Source organism: Pogoniulus pusillus, chromosome 6 (genome assembly GCF_015220805.1).
Source record: "Pogoniulus pusillus isolate bPogPus1 chromosome 6, bPogPus1.pri, whole genome shotgun sequence".
Lineage (NCBI taxonomy): Eukaryota > Metazoa > Chordata > Aves > Piciformes > Lybiidae > Pogoniulus > Pogoniulus pusillus.
The window spans coordinates 13,981,893-13,996,102 of record NC_087269.1 but is presented as its reverse complement, the minus strand read 5'-3'; the positions used below and the strand labels follow the sequence as shown (position 1 = coordinate 13,996,102).

General features: G+C 43.4%; 1 protein-coding gene across 2 annotated transcripts in view; it reads left to right on the top strand.

The window, feature by feature from the left end:
• Nucleotides 1-14,210, top strand: part of SUFU (SUFU negative regulator of hedgehog signaling) — a 103,285-nt gene that overhangs the window by 23,237 nt on the left and 65,838 nt on the right. For both annotated transcript variants that reach the window (XM_064144491.1, XM_064144492.1), the window contains exon 3: nucleotides 7,776-7,912. In XM_064144491.1, the coding sequence (XP_064000561.1) occupies nucleotides 7,776-7,912 (137 nt within the window). The remainder of the gene's footprint in view (nucleotides 1-7,775; nucleotides 7,913-14,210) is intronic.

The window sequence follows — 14,210 nt, the reverse complement described above, 5'->3', positions numbered from 1 at the left end:
TGATCCTCTTAAGCTGAGTTATTTGATGTGAAAAACGCCCTGGGTACTCTGCTGCAGAGGGGAGCTGCTTTTCAGTTCTCTGTGTGTGGCTTCAGGAGAAGGCCTGGCAGAGCAGAGGATGGTGGGGGGCTCCAGGGGCCCGGCTGCATGGCTCTGTAAATAAAGAGGCCTCTATTTCTTTGGATTCGTTTGCTGGAACTAAATATCGTGATCAGTGAAACTCTTACCTCATTAAAGGAACAAGCCAAGCTCCTTCAGTGTATGTGCAGTGCTGCAATGTGGTCTGTTCTGCTGAGCTGATTTGCTGAACAGATAAAGGGAATTTTAATCCAAAGAATGGCATGTGATATATGACCTTGGCATTCAAAAGGTTTATTTTTGTTCATGCGACAAAATATGGATTTGATATTAAATATAGAGTTTGATTTGAATTGGAAGATATCAGAGCCTTCCATTGCTGCTGCAGTCAAGACATAAAAAACTATCTGGTATGTGCCAATGGGCATGCAGCAAGCCAAGGGTTTCTCCATCAGTGTTTGTTTTGTGAAAACTTTGCCAGCTGCTTTGCAGTTGGTTTGCCTATAAAGCTGATGTGCCCTTGTGTTGGAGGGGGTGAAGTAGTGCTGGCTGCAATCCAATCCATGCAGTCTCTTCATACTTAGTATCTTAGTGTTGGGGCAAAATGTGGATTTTTTTTCTTCTTTTTTTATTCTGGTTTTTTTTTTCTTAGTATTTTAGAGGCATTGAAAAATAAACTTTCACTCAAAAACTGTTGGGATCAGCAGAACCAAAGTATTAAGCAAACTGAAATATTCAGATCTGTTAGTAGAAAAACTTCATGGTGTGTTGCAGCCTTGTATTAATGTACCTGGGGCCATACACAGATACCAAATTATTAATTTTGAGGCTTTCATTCTGCACACTCTCTTCATCTCAGTTCCTCATCTTACTGTAAAGCTGAAGGAGTTTTGGATTGCTGCATTCTAGTTGTTTTGCCTAAAAAAAATGGCCTGCAAAGTACTTCCATGTTGAGATGCTGAACAGAGATCCAGAGCTTTTGTTCTAAATTGGCTGTAGTCCGAATTGGTCACCTTCAGATTTAAAACCAACCAACCAAAAACAAAAAAAACCAACATCACAAAGAAAGTGAAGAACCAAAACAAAAAAAACCCTTTGTCAAAACCATAACCCAAATCACCATCTATTTTGCTTACTGAGAAACCAATCCCAAATACTGCCATAATCTTGCCTCTGTGGAGCAAGAAGTGTGTGATAAGAATGTGTAACCTTCACAGTTAACACAGGAGCTGAGGTCAGGTTAACCTGCTGTGTGTGCTTTGCCACCCGCTTGGAAGGGAACAAGTTAGTACAGGTGCAGGTGGCAGTGAACTTGGGGAGGTGAGTGAAGGAGGTCTTCTCCAAACCTGGCATCAGTGTGCTTTAGCAGACCTTTTCCATCTACAGCTTACTCTCATCCCTCTACCCACTGTTTTCTGCGGAAATGTTCAATCTGTCTCTTCTGATACTGAATTGGTTAGGGATTGTTAAAGTTTATTGGTTGACCATGAGTGACTGACTTTGCTGGCAATTTTCTGGCAGCTTGGTGAAAATGTGAAGCTTGTGAAGCTTGTAGTGAGGTGCCTGAGTTTGAGCATCTACAAGCCTGCAAAGCGTGGGTTTGGGGTTTTTGTGTCCAATTTCTTGACGGCCTCCAAACAGTGGGCACGTGCCCTACAAGGAGGCAGCTGCCATGTTTCCATGTGGAAGTAATGGATCACCTTGGTATAAAGTAACTTGTTTATTGGGAATTTCACTGTATTGACTCCCTGATCATGGGTGAGTTTCTTGGTTGTGACAGGTGCATCTTTTGATTTGTTGGTAAGGCTTTGGACAAAAATGGATGGAGGTGATTTTGAAGAATAAGAAGCTGCTTACAGCCCAACTAGAAGGGAAGAATCTATTCATCCTTGTTGGTGATAAAAAGCCATTTACTTGGTCTAATTCTTACACCAGGTGTGTTTGGAGGTCTTGAGATTCTTACTGGGCAGATTCATTTCCCATGCATTTTCTGGCTGTGGCTGCTACTTACCTCTCTGCCAGCAAACCAACATGTCCTCATCCTCTTTCAAATTTTGGAGTTGGAACCAGTGTAAGCATTTGCTCCCTAGTGAAAAGGGCTCATGTAAGAGAGGCTAAGCTTCATAACTCAGCTACCAGAATCTTCTCTGTGTTTTTCATTAGACCAGAAGCATGTGGCAGGGTTAGAGGGTTACTTTCTGAAACTGTCATCTGTCTCCATTCTCATGTACATCTTCCAAACCTCATCTAGGAGCTCTGATGATCCTGGGTTATGGTCCATTGTGCATTGAGGGAAATTTTATGTCAGCTGTCAAAACTACATTCAGCTTACTCTCAAATACAAGGCTTTTTTTCAAATAATAAAAGCTTTGGCAAAAATACTAACAGAAAACAACCATTCACAAATCCTAATGAGGAGAGGCTGAGAGAGCTGGGGCTGTTTAGCCTAGAGAAGAGGAGGCTCAGGGGTGATCTCATTTCTGTCTACAACTACCAGAAGGGACATTGTAGCCAGGTGAGGGTTGGCCTCTTCTCCCAGGCAACCAGCAATAGAATAAGGGGACACAGTCTCAAGTTGTGCCGGGGTAGGTATAGGCTGGATGTTAGGAGGAAGTTCTTCACAGAGAGAGTGATTGCCATTGGAATGGGCAGCCCAGGGAGGTGGTGAAGGCTCTGTCCCTGGAGGTGTTCAAGAAAAGCCTGGATGAGGCACCTAGTGCCATGGTCTAGTTGACTGGATAGGGCTGAGGGATAGGTTGGACTGGATGATCTTGGAGGTCTCTTCCAAGCTGGATGATTCTATGATTAGTATTTCTTTTTCTGAAAGACTTGTCTGAATTAAACAAGAAGGGTTTCTAAAATTATTACAAGCTTTTAAAGCCACAAGTATCACAGTTTCTTCAAAAAACATGTTACCAATCTAAAACTCAACAGATCAAACACTTTTTTACTTTATAGACTGCTACCTCAGAGCAGATGCACAGTACAGGTGCTTGTATTTGAATTTTTGCTGTAACAAAGCAGGGTGTTTTCAGCAACATGTGGCCATTAACTGCTCAAAAACATTTACAAATCTATCTTTAAATGCAAGCCTCTGGCATGCAAATAGGCTTTTCCTAAGATTTAACTGTTTATAATTTGAGAGTTGCAGATATTTGTGTGGTTTTTAGAAGGTACTTTTTTTTTAGTGGGGAAGAATCTTATTGCTTGTTTCTTTTTGTTGTATTTATCTTCTAGTAGTTCTTCTCTGCTTTAGAGTCTCTTTCATTACTGTCCCAAAAATCATGTAAGTAATATTGCCTGACAGTTTTACTGCTTTGTTGACTACTTGTATGTTGCTGACCAGGAATGTTCTCCTAAATGCTCATCTTCCCTTGCGTTTGATGGATATTCATTAGGACACTTCTGTTACTCAGTAAATTGCAAACAGATTCATATAAAGAACCTATGGTTGTCTTTAGAACAGTGATTTCTGGGATGCAGAGAAGTATGTGAAGTGGAAAAAAATAAATCTTCACTAAATTCTAGCTAGATGTGTATTAGATGTAAAGCTGTGTTGTTTCAGGAGGAAATTTAATATGGAGACATCTTACTTTCCAAGAATTTTAAACGTGAAAGATTGTACAGGGTTAACCCTCCAGGGGGAGTGACCTTGAACCTGACTCTAGGTGGTCTTGACCCCTCCCCAGGGGTGGGTCTGAACAGTACCAGGTGATGGTTAGCCCACTCCTCCTTTCTGTCTAAAGATCCATGAAAGCAGGGGGACTTCCAGTTTCGCTCTCTCTGTGCTCCCTGCGCTTACCAGCATCACCATCCTGTTCCTGGTTCTTTGTTTTACCACGTGGCCATCACCCACGAGGCAGACAAAACCATTACCATCAAAGTCTGGTTGTATTTACACATTTTGTATTTGTTTTTCCCTTCCTTATAGCTTTGTAACTTTCCTACCTCAGATACCTTTTTAATTTATTGTTAAACTTGTCTTTTTTTTAACTTGCAAATCAGAGTGAGATTGTTTATTTGTGTGTGCTTACCTTTTCCTCTCTCTATATCTCATTTTCTTTCTTTTGGGAAAGAAAGGGGAAGAGGGAAGGACACTGTAAAAAAATTGTTATTGGTTCTATCAAATATATTTGAGTCTCTGGGAATTTAAATTAGAACCAAGACAAAGATCACCCTGAAGGCCTTTTCTTAACTTTGATCTTTCTTAAAATTGACCCATTCCTAATGTGTTTCTGTTTTTCCTGGAATTAGTCCTTGAAAACTCTCCACTTTGAAATGTTTTTGTTTCTCCCTTCAGGAACTACTTCTTGTTTCCCTTTGCTAACTGATGTATGAAAGTGGTGAATGACTGTAGGGGTGCTGAGCGTACAAAGCACAACTTCACATTGCAAGGTTATCACCATCCAGTACTAGTCTTTGTGGCAGACCTGCAGAACTCAGGTTTCTCTGTATGTCCAGTTTCCACTCCCTGGCTCGCTGGTTATTCATTAAGTTCTTGCTTTAAGAACCAAATGGCCAGCACCAGAACGAGAGGACACAGCCTCAAGCTACACCAGGGGAAATTTAGGCTCGAGGTGAGGAAAAAGTTCTTCACCGAGAGAGTCATTGGACACTGGAATGGGCTGCCCGGGGAGCTGGTGGAGTTGTCATCCCTGGAGCTGTTCAAGGCAGGATTGGACATGGCACTTGGTGCCATGGTCTAGCCTTGAGCTCTGTGGCAGAGGGTTGGACTTGATGATCTATGAGGTCTCTTCCAACCTTGGTGATACTGTGATACTTGACTTGTTGCTTAAAGGTGTGCTTGCTTCTTCAAAGAGGTTTTGTATGCTCCAGTTGACCATTTTGAAATGTGTTTTCTGCTCTGTCCATAGAGGACTTGATTCTGTAGTATATAGTTCTCACATTCTTTGTTAAGGATCATATGGAGAGAAACAGAAGTAGACATGCTTGTATATTTTTATACTAATAGCCTTTATTTGCTATGTTCTTTGCTCTATTGCAGAGGTCTAACTGGTTTTTCAATACATCCTCTTTTTTTTCTCCAGTTTTTTTTCCTTTTGTAGTATTTTAGGCATGTTTGAAAAAATCAAAACTGCAGGATTCATTAGAAACAAGGTGTAAACCAAGCTGTGAAGTATTCAAGTGTGTTGTTGCAGAAACTTAATCCTTGGTTGCAGAATGTTCAGTTTATGTACCTGGGGCCACACACAGATACAAAATACTGAGTTTTCCTTCCTGTGTGCATGCTTCGTCACAGATCACTGTCTTGATGCCCAGCTGAGATATTTTTTGACTGTTGTATTATAATTGCTCTTGTGGTATTTTGGGTTGTTCTGTATTCTAATTCCCTCCTTATGAAATTATTGAGTTATTTCTGTTGGAAAAGACCTCTAAGATCATAGACTCTAATCATTGACCTAACACCACCATGGCTGTTAAACCATGTTCTGAAATTCCACGTCTACACATTTTTTTGAGACCTCCAGGAACAGTGACTCCACCACCTCCCTGAACAGCCTATTCCAATGCCTGAGCACTCTTTCAGTAAAGAATTTTTTCCTGCTATCAAATCTAAACCTCCCCAGTGCAGTTGCAGGCCATTTCTTCCCATCCTATTATTTGGTACTAGGGATAAGAGACCAACATCCACCTCACTACAACTTCCTTTCAGGGAGTTGTAAAGAACAATAAGGTCTCCCCTCAGGTTCCTTTTCTCCAGACTAAATAATTCCATTTACCTCAGATGCTCCTCATAAGACTTGTTCTCCAGACCCTTCACCAGCCTTGTTGTCCTTCTCTGGACATTTTCCAGCATCCCCATTTCCTTCTTGTGATGAGAAGCCCAAAACTGAACACAGTATTCAAGGTGTGGCCTCGCCATGCTAAGTGCAGGGGCATAATCGCTTCCCTTCTTTTGCAGGTCACACTATTCCTGATACAGGCCAGGTTGCTGTTGGCTTTTAGGGTCACCTGAGCACCCTGCTGGCTTATGTTCAGCTAGCTGTCAAGCAGCACCCCCGAGGCTTTTACTGTCAGGCAGCTTTCCATCCATTTTGCCCCAAACCTGTGGTGTTGCTTGGGGTTGTTGTGACCCAAGCATAGGACCTGACACTTGACCTTGTTAAACCTTGTGCAGTTGACTTTGGCCTACTGATTCAGCCTGTCCAAATTCCTCTACAGAGCCTTTCTACCCTTCATTGGCTACAATTCCTCTTAACTACTTTTTTTCCATCACTTGAAAGTCTTCTACAAACTTTCCTTGAAGAATCCTCATAGTTACATTGCATGATGGAGGAGCAACCTCAGTGCTCAGTTCTGATCAGTTTTAACACTTGTCATTAGGCAGGGTCGCTATCCAATGTTTCTGCTTCAAACTGTACTCCTTACTTTGGAAACAATCCTTCCAGCACTTTGAGCTGGTCATCACACTGGTGGTGAGCTGTGGCTTTTTCAAGTGAAAGTGTTCTTGTCACTGACTGATTTTAGAAGTGGTACAACATTAATGCTTTGTACTCTGGACCTTTTGTGTGTGCCAGCAAGGTACCAGCATTCAAGGCATTTGTAAAGGGTTCTCCAAAGAATTTACAGGTATTGGAGATCTGAACTTGTAAAATGACACTAGCTTGAGAAGCCTTCTGTCTTTATGATCAGCATGAGTCTTTCCTTCTTCCCTCTTCCTTTATGAAACAGCCACAGCAAATGAGTGCTGCAGTGATGCTTATAGAAAGGACACAGACATCCCCAACTTGCTTTTAAGTTTGCAAGCTTATGTATTTGTCCATGAGATTGCTTGTTTTCCACAGGCAAATGTGGCACTTTTACCTGTTGGAGGCTTGTAACAGGAAATTTCCTGTATTTTTAAAAGAATTGTCAAGGACTAGTTTTGCTGAAGCAAAGAGTAATGTGAGGTATCCTCTATTTACTCCTTTATGTTTTAGCCTTGTATGTCAGTTATGACTTCATTCTCCTGGGTAGGCTCTATCTGGCCAAACCAAACAAATTAACACCTATCTCTGTTGAATGGGGAAATGGCCAAACTAGTGATTCTTTGACAGTATTTCCAATATTCAGTGCTTTTCTACTGTTGTACTCCTAGATATACAAAGAGAATGTGTGCAAGCATATATTGGAGAAAATAAGAATTAGGGCACTGTGTGAGAGGTTATTTGTTTCTGCCTGCATCTTCTTGTTTCTGTCTCCCCTGCTGATCATCTGCTGTGCAGAAATAGTGTGCTGTACATCAAAATATTCAACTGTTCCAACCCAGAAAACTATTACCCAGTATTTCAGTTGCATCTCACTTCTCAGTGCATTTAAATTTCAGTTCATGTGGGTGGAATAACATTATTTTCTATTATGCCCTTTGTTTGGTGTTCCCATTTAGCTGTCAGTACAAAACATAGGATGTTTTAAAAAACAAATTCTGGTTGCTGAAAATCCCACAGGTTCCAGGAAGTAAATCATGGTTCCAAGGCTGTATTATTCTGACTGAAAACACCACTGTGATAGTTATCTTGGAAATTGTGTTACATCAGCCACCCTAACAATGTTAGGCCATTTGGAGTAGAATGAAATCAGAGAATTTCTAAACTTCTCTTCCCTTTGAGAGCACTTAACATGTTTTCCCTGGTCTTAATATTGAAGCTTGCTCTGGTTGTAAGAAGTATGTTGTGACTATTTTTCATTCCCTGCAGGTTTACAGGAACAGATGGACCAAGTGGCTTTGGATTTGAGCTGACATTTCGACTAAAGAGAGAAACAGGGGAGTCGGCACCACCTACTTGGCCAGCAGAGCTAATGCAAGGCTTAGCCAGATACGTCTTCCAGTCAGGTACTACAGGGCTAAATATGCTGCTTGGCTTTTTCCTCCTCTCCTCCTCATGGGCCATATCTCTCACAGGGTGTGACACTTGTCCTATCAGTGCTCAGTCGAATCTTAGGAATTACCTTTGTGTGGGAATCCAAAAGAGTGTGTTCCTTCCATCAGCCTAGCTTGCTGGAGACAAAACCCAACTGCCCTTCAGGTAACTCCAAATCCCCAGTATTTAAAATCCAAAGATACAGAACAGTTAGTAATCATAGGAAGCTGTGGTGGTTTGGGTGTTATGCCCCCCCCCCCCCTACTTTGGAAATCACCCAGACTAGACTCAGCTGTCTCTGGAAATGGAATGAAGCTTATTATTTACAGCTAGCACAAGAGACAAGCAGATATTTACAGTATATACATTTATATACTGAAATATACAGGGTAAAAGGTAATACAGAAACACAATAGCCCTCCTATTTAAGGAACTAATTCAGAAAGTTCCTTGGGAAATAGCCCTTAGAAACAAAGGGGTCCAGGAAGGTTGGACCTGCTTCAAGAAAGAACTCCTGAAGGCACAGGAGCAGGCAGTGCCACTGAGCCGGAAGATGAGCCGACGAGGGAGGCAGCCAGGCTGGATGGGCAGGGAGCTGCTGAAGGAATTAAAGATTAAAAAGAGAGTGTATCACCTTTGGAAAAGAGGGGAGGTGTCCCAGGAGAAGTTCAAGGAGGTTGCTAGGTCTTGTAGAGGAAAAATTAGAGAGGCAAAAGCCCACTTGGAGCTCAGGCTGGCCACAGCTGCCAAGGAAAATAAAAAGTGTTTCTTTAAATATATGAATAGCAAGAGAAGGGCCAAGGACAACCTCCAGTCCTTGTTAGATAGAGAGGGGAATAGAGTGACAAAGGATGAGGAAAAGGCAGAGGTGCTTAACACCTTCTTTGCCTCAATCTTCACTAGTGGGACAGGTTGTCTCCAGGACAGCTGGACTCCTGAAGTGGTGGATGGAGTCAGGGACCAGTACAGTCCCCCTCTAATCCATGAGGAAGCAGTAAGGGATCTGCTAAGTCACTTGGATCCTCACAAGTCCATGGGACCGGATGGGATCCACCCTAGGGTGCTGAGAGAGCTGGCAGCTGAGCTGGCCAAGCCACTCTCCATCATTTATCAGCAGTCCTGGCTCACTGGAGAGGTCCCTGAAGACTGGAAGCTGGCCAATGTGATTCCCATACACAAGAAGGGTCGTAAGGAGGAGCCAGAAAACTACAGACCTGTGAGCCTGACCTCAGTGCCAGGCAAGGTCATGGAACAGGTCATCTTGGGTGCCATCACAAAGCACCTACAGGATAGCCAAGGGATCAGGCCCAGCCAGCATGGGTTTAGGAAGGGCAGGTCCTGCCTCACCAACCTGATCTCCTTTTATGATCAGGTTACCCGCCTGGTGAATGTGGGGAAGGCTGTGGATGTAGTCTACTTGGACTTCAGCAAAGCCTTTGACACTGTCTGCCACAAGAAGCTCCTAGCCAAGCTGGCAGCTCATGGTTTGGACAGATTCACTCTGTGCTGGATCAAGAACTGGCTGGATGGCAGAGCTCAGAGAGTGGTGGTGAATGGTGCCACGTCCAGTTGGCAGCCAATCACAAGTGGTGTTCCCCAAGGATCAGTGCTGGGCCCAGTCCTGTTCAATATCTTTATTGATGATCTGGACGAGGGCATTGAGTCCAGCATCAGTAAGTTTGCAGATGACACCAAGCTAGGAGCAGGTGTTGATCTGTTGGAAGGTAGGAGAGCCCTGCAGAGGGACCTGGACAGGCTGGATGGGTGGGCAGAGGCCAATGAGATGAGATTTAACAAGGCCAAGTGCAGGGTTCTGCACTTTGGCCACAATAACCCCAAGCAGCGCTATAGGCTGGGGACTGAGTGGCTGGAGAGCAGCCAGGAGGAAAGGGACCTGGGGGTACTGATAGATAGTAAGCTGAAGATGAGCCAGCAGTGTGCCCAGGTGGCCAAGAGAGCCAATGGCATCCTGGCCTGCATCAGGAATAGTGTGGCCAGCAGGACAAGGGAGGTTATTCTTCCCCTGTACTCAGCACTGGTCAGGCCACACCTTGAGTACTGTGTCCAGTTCTGGGCCCCTCAATTCAAGAAAGATGTTGAGGTACTGGAACATGTCCAGAGAAGGGCAACGAAGCTGGTGAGGGGCCTGGAACACAAATCCTATGAGGAGAGGTTGAGAGAACTGGGCCTGTTTAGCCTGGAGAAGAGGAGGCTCAGAGGTGATCTTATTACTGTCTACAACTACCTGAAGGGACATTGTAGCCAGGTGGGGGTTGGCCTCTTCTCCCAGGTAACCAGCAATAGAACAAGGGGACACAGTCTCAAGTTGTGCCAGGGTAGGTATAGGCTGGATGTTAGGAAGAAGTTTTTCACAGAGAGAGTGATTTCCCATTGGAATGGGCTGCCCAGGGAGGTGGTGGAGGCACCGTCCCTGGGGGTCTTCAAGAAAAGACTGGATGAGGCACTCAGTGCCATGGTCTAGTTGACTGGCTAGGGCTGGGTGATAGGTTGGACTGGATGATCTTTGAGGTCTCTTCCAACCTGGTTGATTCTATGATTCCCAGAAACCTGAGTCCCCAGGAGGGGCTCCCAACAGCCCTTCCACCTTCTCCTACCCCTCAGCCTTACCCCAGACATTGCCTTGTGCCCCAAGGAAGAATGGAGGTTGGCTAGGGGGGTTAGGAAGCAGGTGGATTAATTAGAGAGACAGAGGGTGAGGTTAGAGAGAAAATGCCCAGAGCCCAGCAGTACCCAAATGCCTTATCTATGTTTATACTCTTGTTCTTATACATCTCAGCAAGCCTATGAGTGAAGTAGAAATCACCATTGTTTCCCATTCACAGCCTGTGATCTAATCCTTCTTACCAAAACATTCTAGCTAGCTTCAAACTAGCACAGAAGCCTGTCCAGTGGCTCTCTTGCTTTCTCATGTTGTTGGTTTCACCTTCTCTCAGTGAGAAGACTTCATTTGTTTACCCTGAAACAGCTGGGGAGCACCCATGTGATAAGGTTGCACTTCTCAGCAGAAGGACTATAACTCTCAAAAAAGATGCAGTTTTCTCAGAAGGCAAAATCACTTCTTTTGGTGTCTGCAGTTGAGCAGCAGCTATATACCTAAACAAGGAGTTGCTGAGATGATAAAATGCAGAAGTCACAAGACGTGCCAAGGCTGGGCAGGCTAAGGAGTTGACCATTGGTAATCATTAATGCAGATGGAGACTTGCTAGAAAACTGGGAACCAGGGTGTCTGAAAAATGTCATATTGTACTACTTTTTCTGGGTTTTGTTTATACCAGTATGTGGTGGTTTGGCTTCTATTCTGTCTCCCCACACTTTAGAAATGCCCCAGCTAACTCAGACGGGCTCTGGGAATATAAATGAAGCTATTTATTTACAGCTAGCACAATATACAAGCAGATATTTACAGTATATACAGTTATATACAGAAATATAACAAGTAAAAAGTAATACAGAAACACAACTCCCCTCCCAGAAACCTGAGTCCCCAGGAGGGGCTCTCAACCACCCCAGCACCTCCCCCTGTCCCTCTCAACCTTACCCCAATCCTGAGAAAGAAAGAGGTGCAGCCAAGAGGTTAAGGAGCAAGGTTAGTGGCAGTGAGGTTAAGGAGATGTAGCTTCGTCTAAAGCCAGAAGCAGAGTGAGAAAAATGGTGAATGTTATGTAATGTTTACCCTTCTTGATCCCATACTTCTCAGCGAGACTGAGAGAAGTTGACATCCCAATTGTTTTCCTTTTCACAGCGAAATTATCTACTTTCTCTCACCAAAACATTCTAGCCTGCTTCAAACTAGCACACAGTAGATTGAATGTGTTTGCAGTGTGAGCATGGAAGATCTCTGGAATGGTTGAGTGCATAAATTACTTCAAAGGCACTTCCCAGCATCATGAGATCTGAGTCAAAAGATTTGAGGAACTTTTTTAAAACTGAGTTTGAGGTCTTTTACAAGTAAAATACCTTCAAAGTCAATGATTATTGAATTTGTAACATTTGGTACTTGCTCTACTAGTTAATAAATTTCTGAGTAACTTCTGCTTTTGCTGCAGCTTTTCAGTCAGCTGGATGACTCCCAAAGGAAGAAAGGTCTGCAGGAAACAGGATTGCTCTGACAACCTTTGTGACAGATCTCTGAGGCAGAGGCAGCTCTTGGGTATTTTTCTCTAAATATTCACTGACAGAGACCAGTGCCAGCACAGATTATTGCTTGGCTTCATATTGGGAGTGTCTCTTCTTGCAGTTTAAAATGACACAAGCATTGATTTTATTGTTTTTTAAACCTTTGCTATGTAGCTGTCGTCCCCAGCTGCCATCTAAATTTGGGCTTACTGTTACTGCTAAGCACCTAAATCCTTGTGATTGCCATTTTTTCTGCCATTGTTGGAGGTTACCATCTTGCCTTTTTTTGATATACTGACCATGCAGTGCCCACTTGTGTTCTCACATTTTCTGTGTTGAATACAGGATCTAAAGAAAACATCTGAGTCTAAAGTCTCTCATATGTAAAACAATATATAGTATGTTAGGTTAACTTACATAGGAGAGTTTTTGGAGCCCTTTACATTTTCTAGTTCAGTGTAGGCTCTCATACCTGTCTCTTTAATAGAGAAGCTTCTGGGCTTTCTACTTGCATTTTAAGCAGCTTCCAAAGCACTTGCTTGTTTGTCTCACCCTTTCCATGGGTGAGAAGAGGTCTGCAGAGCGAAACAGGATTTGCAAGGGTAGTTCAGGACAAACTTCTCAGTGACTAAGCTGGCACTCAGGGCAGAGACTTTCCTTGTTTGGTTTCCTGCACTAATGCAGTCTCATCTTTTTTTGCCTCAAAGCCAATGAACTGTTTTTAGACTGAAAGGAGTGGTTGTGCCCATGCATAGTAGTCTGACATGAACTTCTAAAGGCCTCCTGTATTATCTTCTGCTTATCCATACTGGTTTTGACTTTCCACCATGACTCTTAAAAGGCACTGCTCAAATATATGTTAATAGATTCTAGCTTCTGGGTTTTGAGCTCTCTATTTACATTATTAAAAAACCCAGTGTATGAATCATAAATTGATGACTTTCTTTGAATGTGAAGTTGACTATGAGCCAGCACTATGCTCATCATGCAATAGGCAAACCATATGCTGAGTTACCTTAGGAAGAGCATGAGGAGATTAAAGGAAGTTACTACCTCTTTTGTAACAGAGGGGAGGCCTCACTTAAAATGCTGTATCCTGTTTTGGACTTCCTAGTTGCAGAGATGCTGAAAAACTGGAGACAGTTCAGGGTGGTTGGGGTCCTTAAGCATAAGAGCTACAAGGAGAGATGGAGGGAGTTAGGGCTTGTGGGTTTATCTTGAGAAGATGCAGGGTAGTCTAATGGGAGGGTAATTACAAAGTAGTAGAGTCAGGCTCAAATATTACAAGGGCCTGCAGCTCTTTCTTGTAGTATGGAAGGTTCTATGAGGGCTTCAGGGAGAATTTGCTCACACTGATGGTGGAAAAGGACAGGGAAGAGATTATAACAGAGGTGGTGGATCTCTATTCCTGGAAAAGTTCAGAACTTAGCTCAACAAAGTTTCAGAAGCCCTGGCCTAATATTGACAAATGCTGTTATTTAGAATAGGACACTGGACAAGAGACCTCCAGAGGCCCCCTAAAATATCACAGAAGAGCTGAATTTTTGTGGTTTTTTTTCCATACAGCTTCATGTCCTTCAGCAAGTAGCTCTGTGCTGTCACCAGGTATTACCAGCTGTTCTGTGCTCTCTATACAAGGAAGTTATGCTGTTGAAGCAAGTGATCAAGCCTTCATTTTATTTTGGTACAAATTTATTGATCATTTGTCTCCTCTGAATGAACTTTGCCAGGCTGAAATCTTTTGGCTAATCATAGAGCTCAGGTTAGTTCTGTCAAGATGATTCATTTAAAGGTAAGGCTTGTAATCAGGCAGACTCTATCTCAGGGCAATACCAGTTGAGCGTGGCTAGACATGGCCATTTTCTAATGTAGTGTACACTTGCTCACTCACTACATAGCTCTGCAGAGTTCTCAGTCCTCCTGCTACATCTGACCTATCCAGTTCTGCTTTCCTCCCACAAGCTGTCCCCTCTCAGATTCACAATCTGCAAAGCAATTTCCCTTGTGACACCCGATGAGGAGAGGCTGAGGGAGCTGGGGTTGTTTAGCCTGGAGAAGAGGAGGCTCAGGGGTGACCTCATTGCTGTCTACAACTACCTGAAAGCACATTGTAGCCAGGTGGGGGGTGGCCTC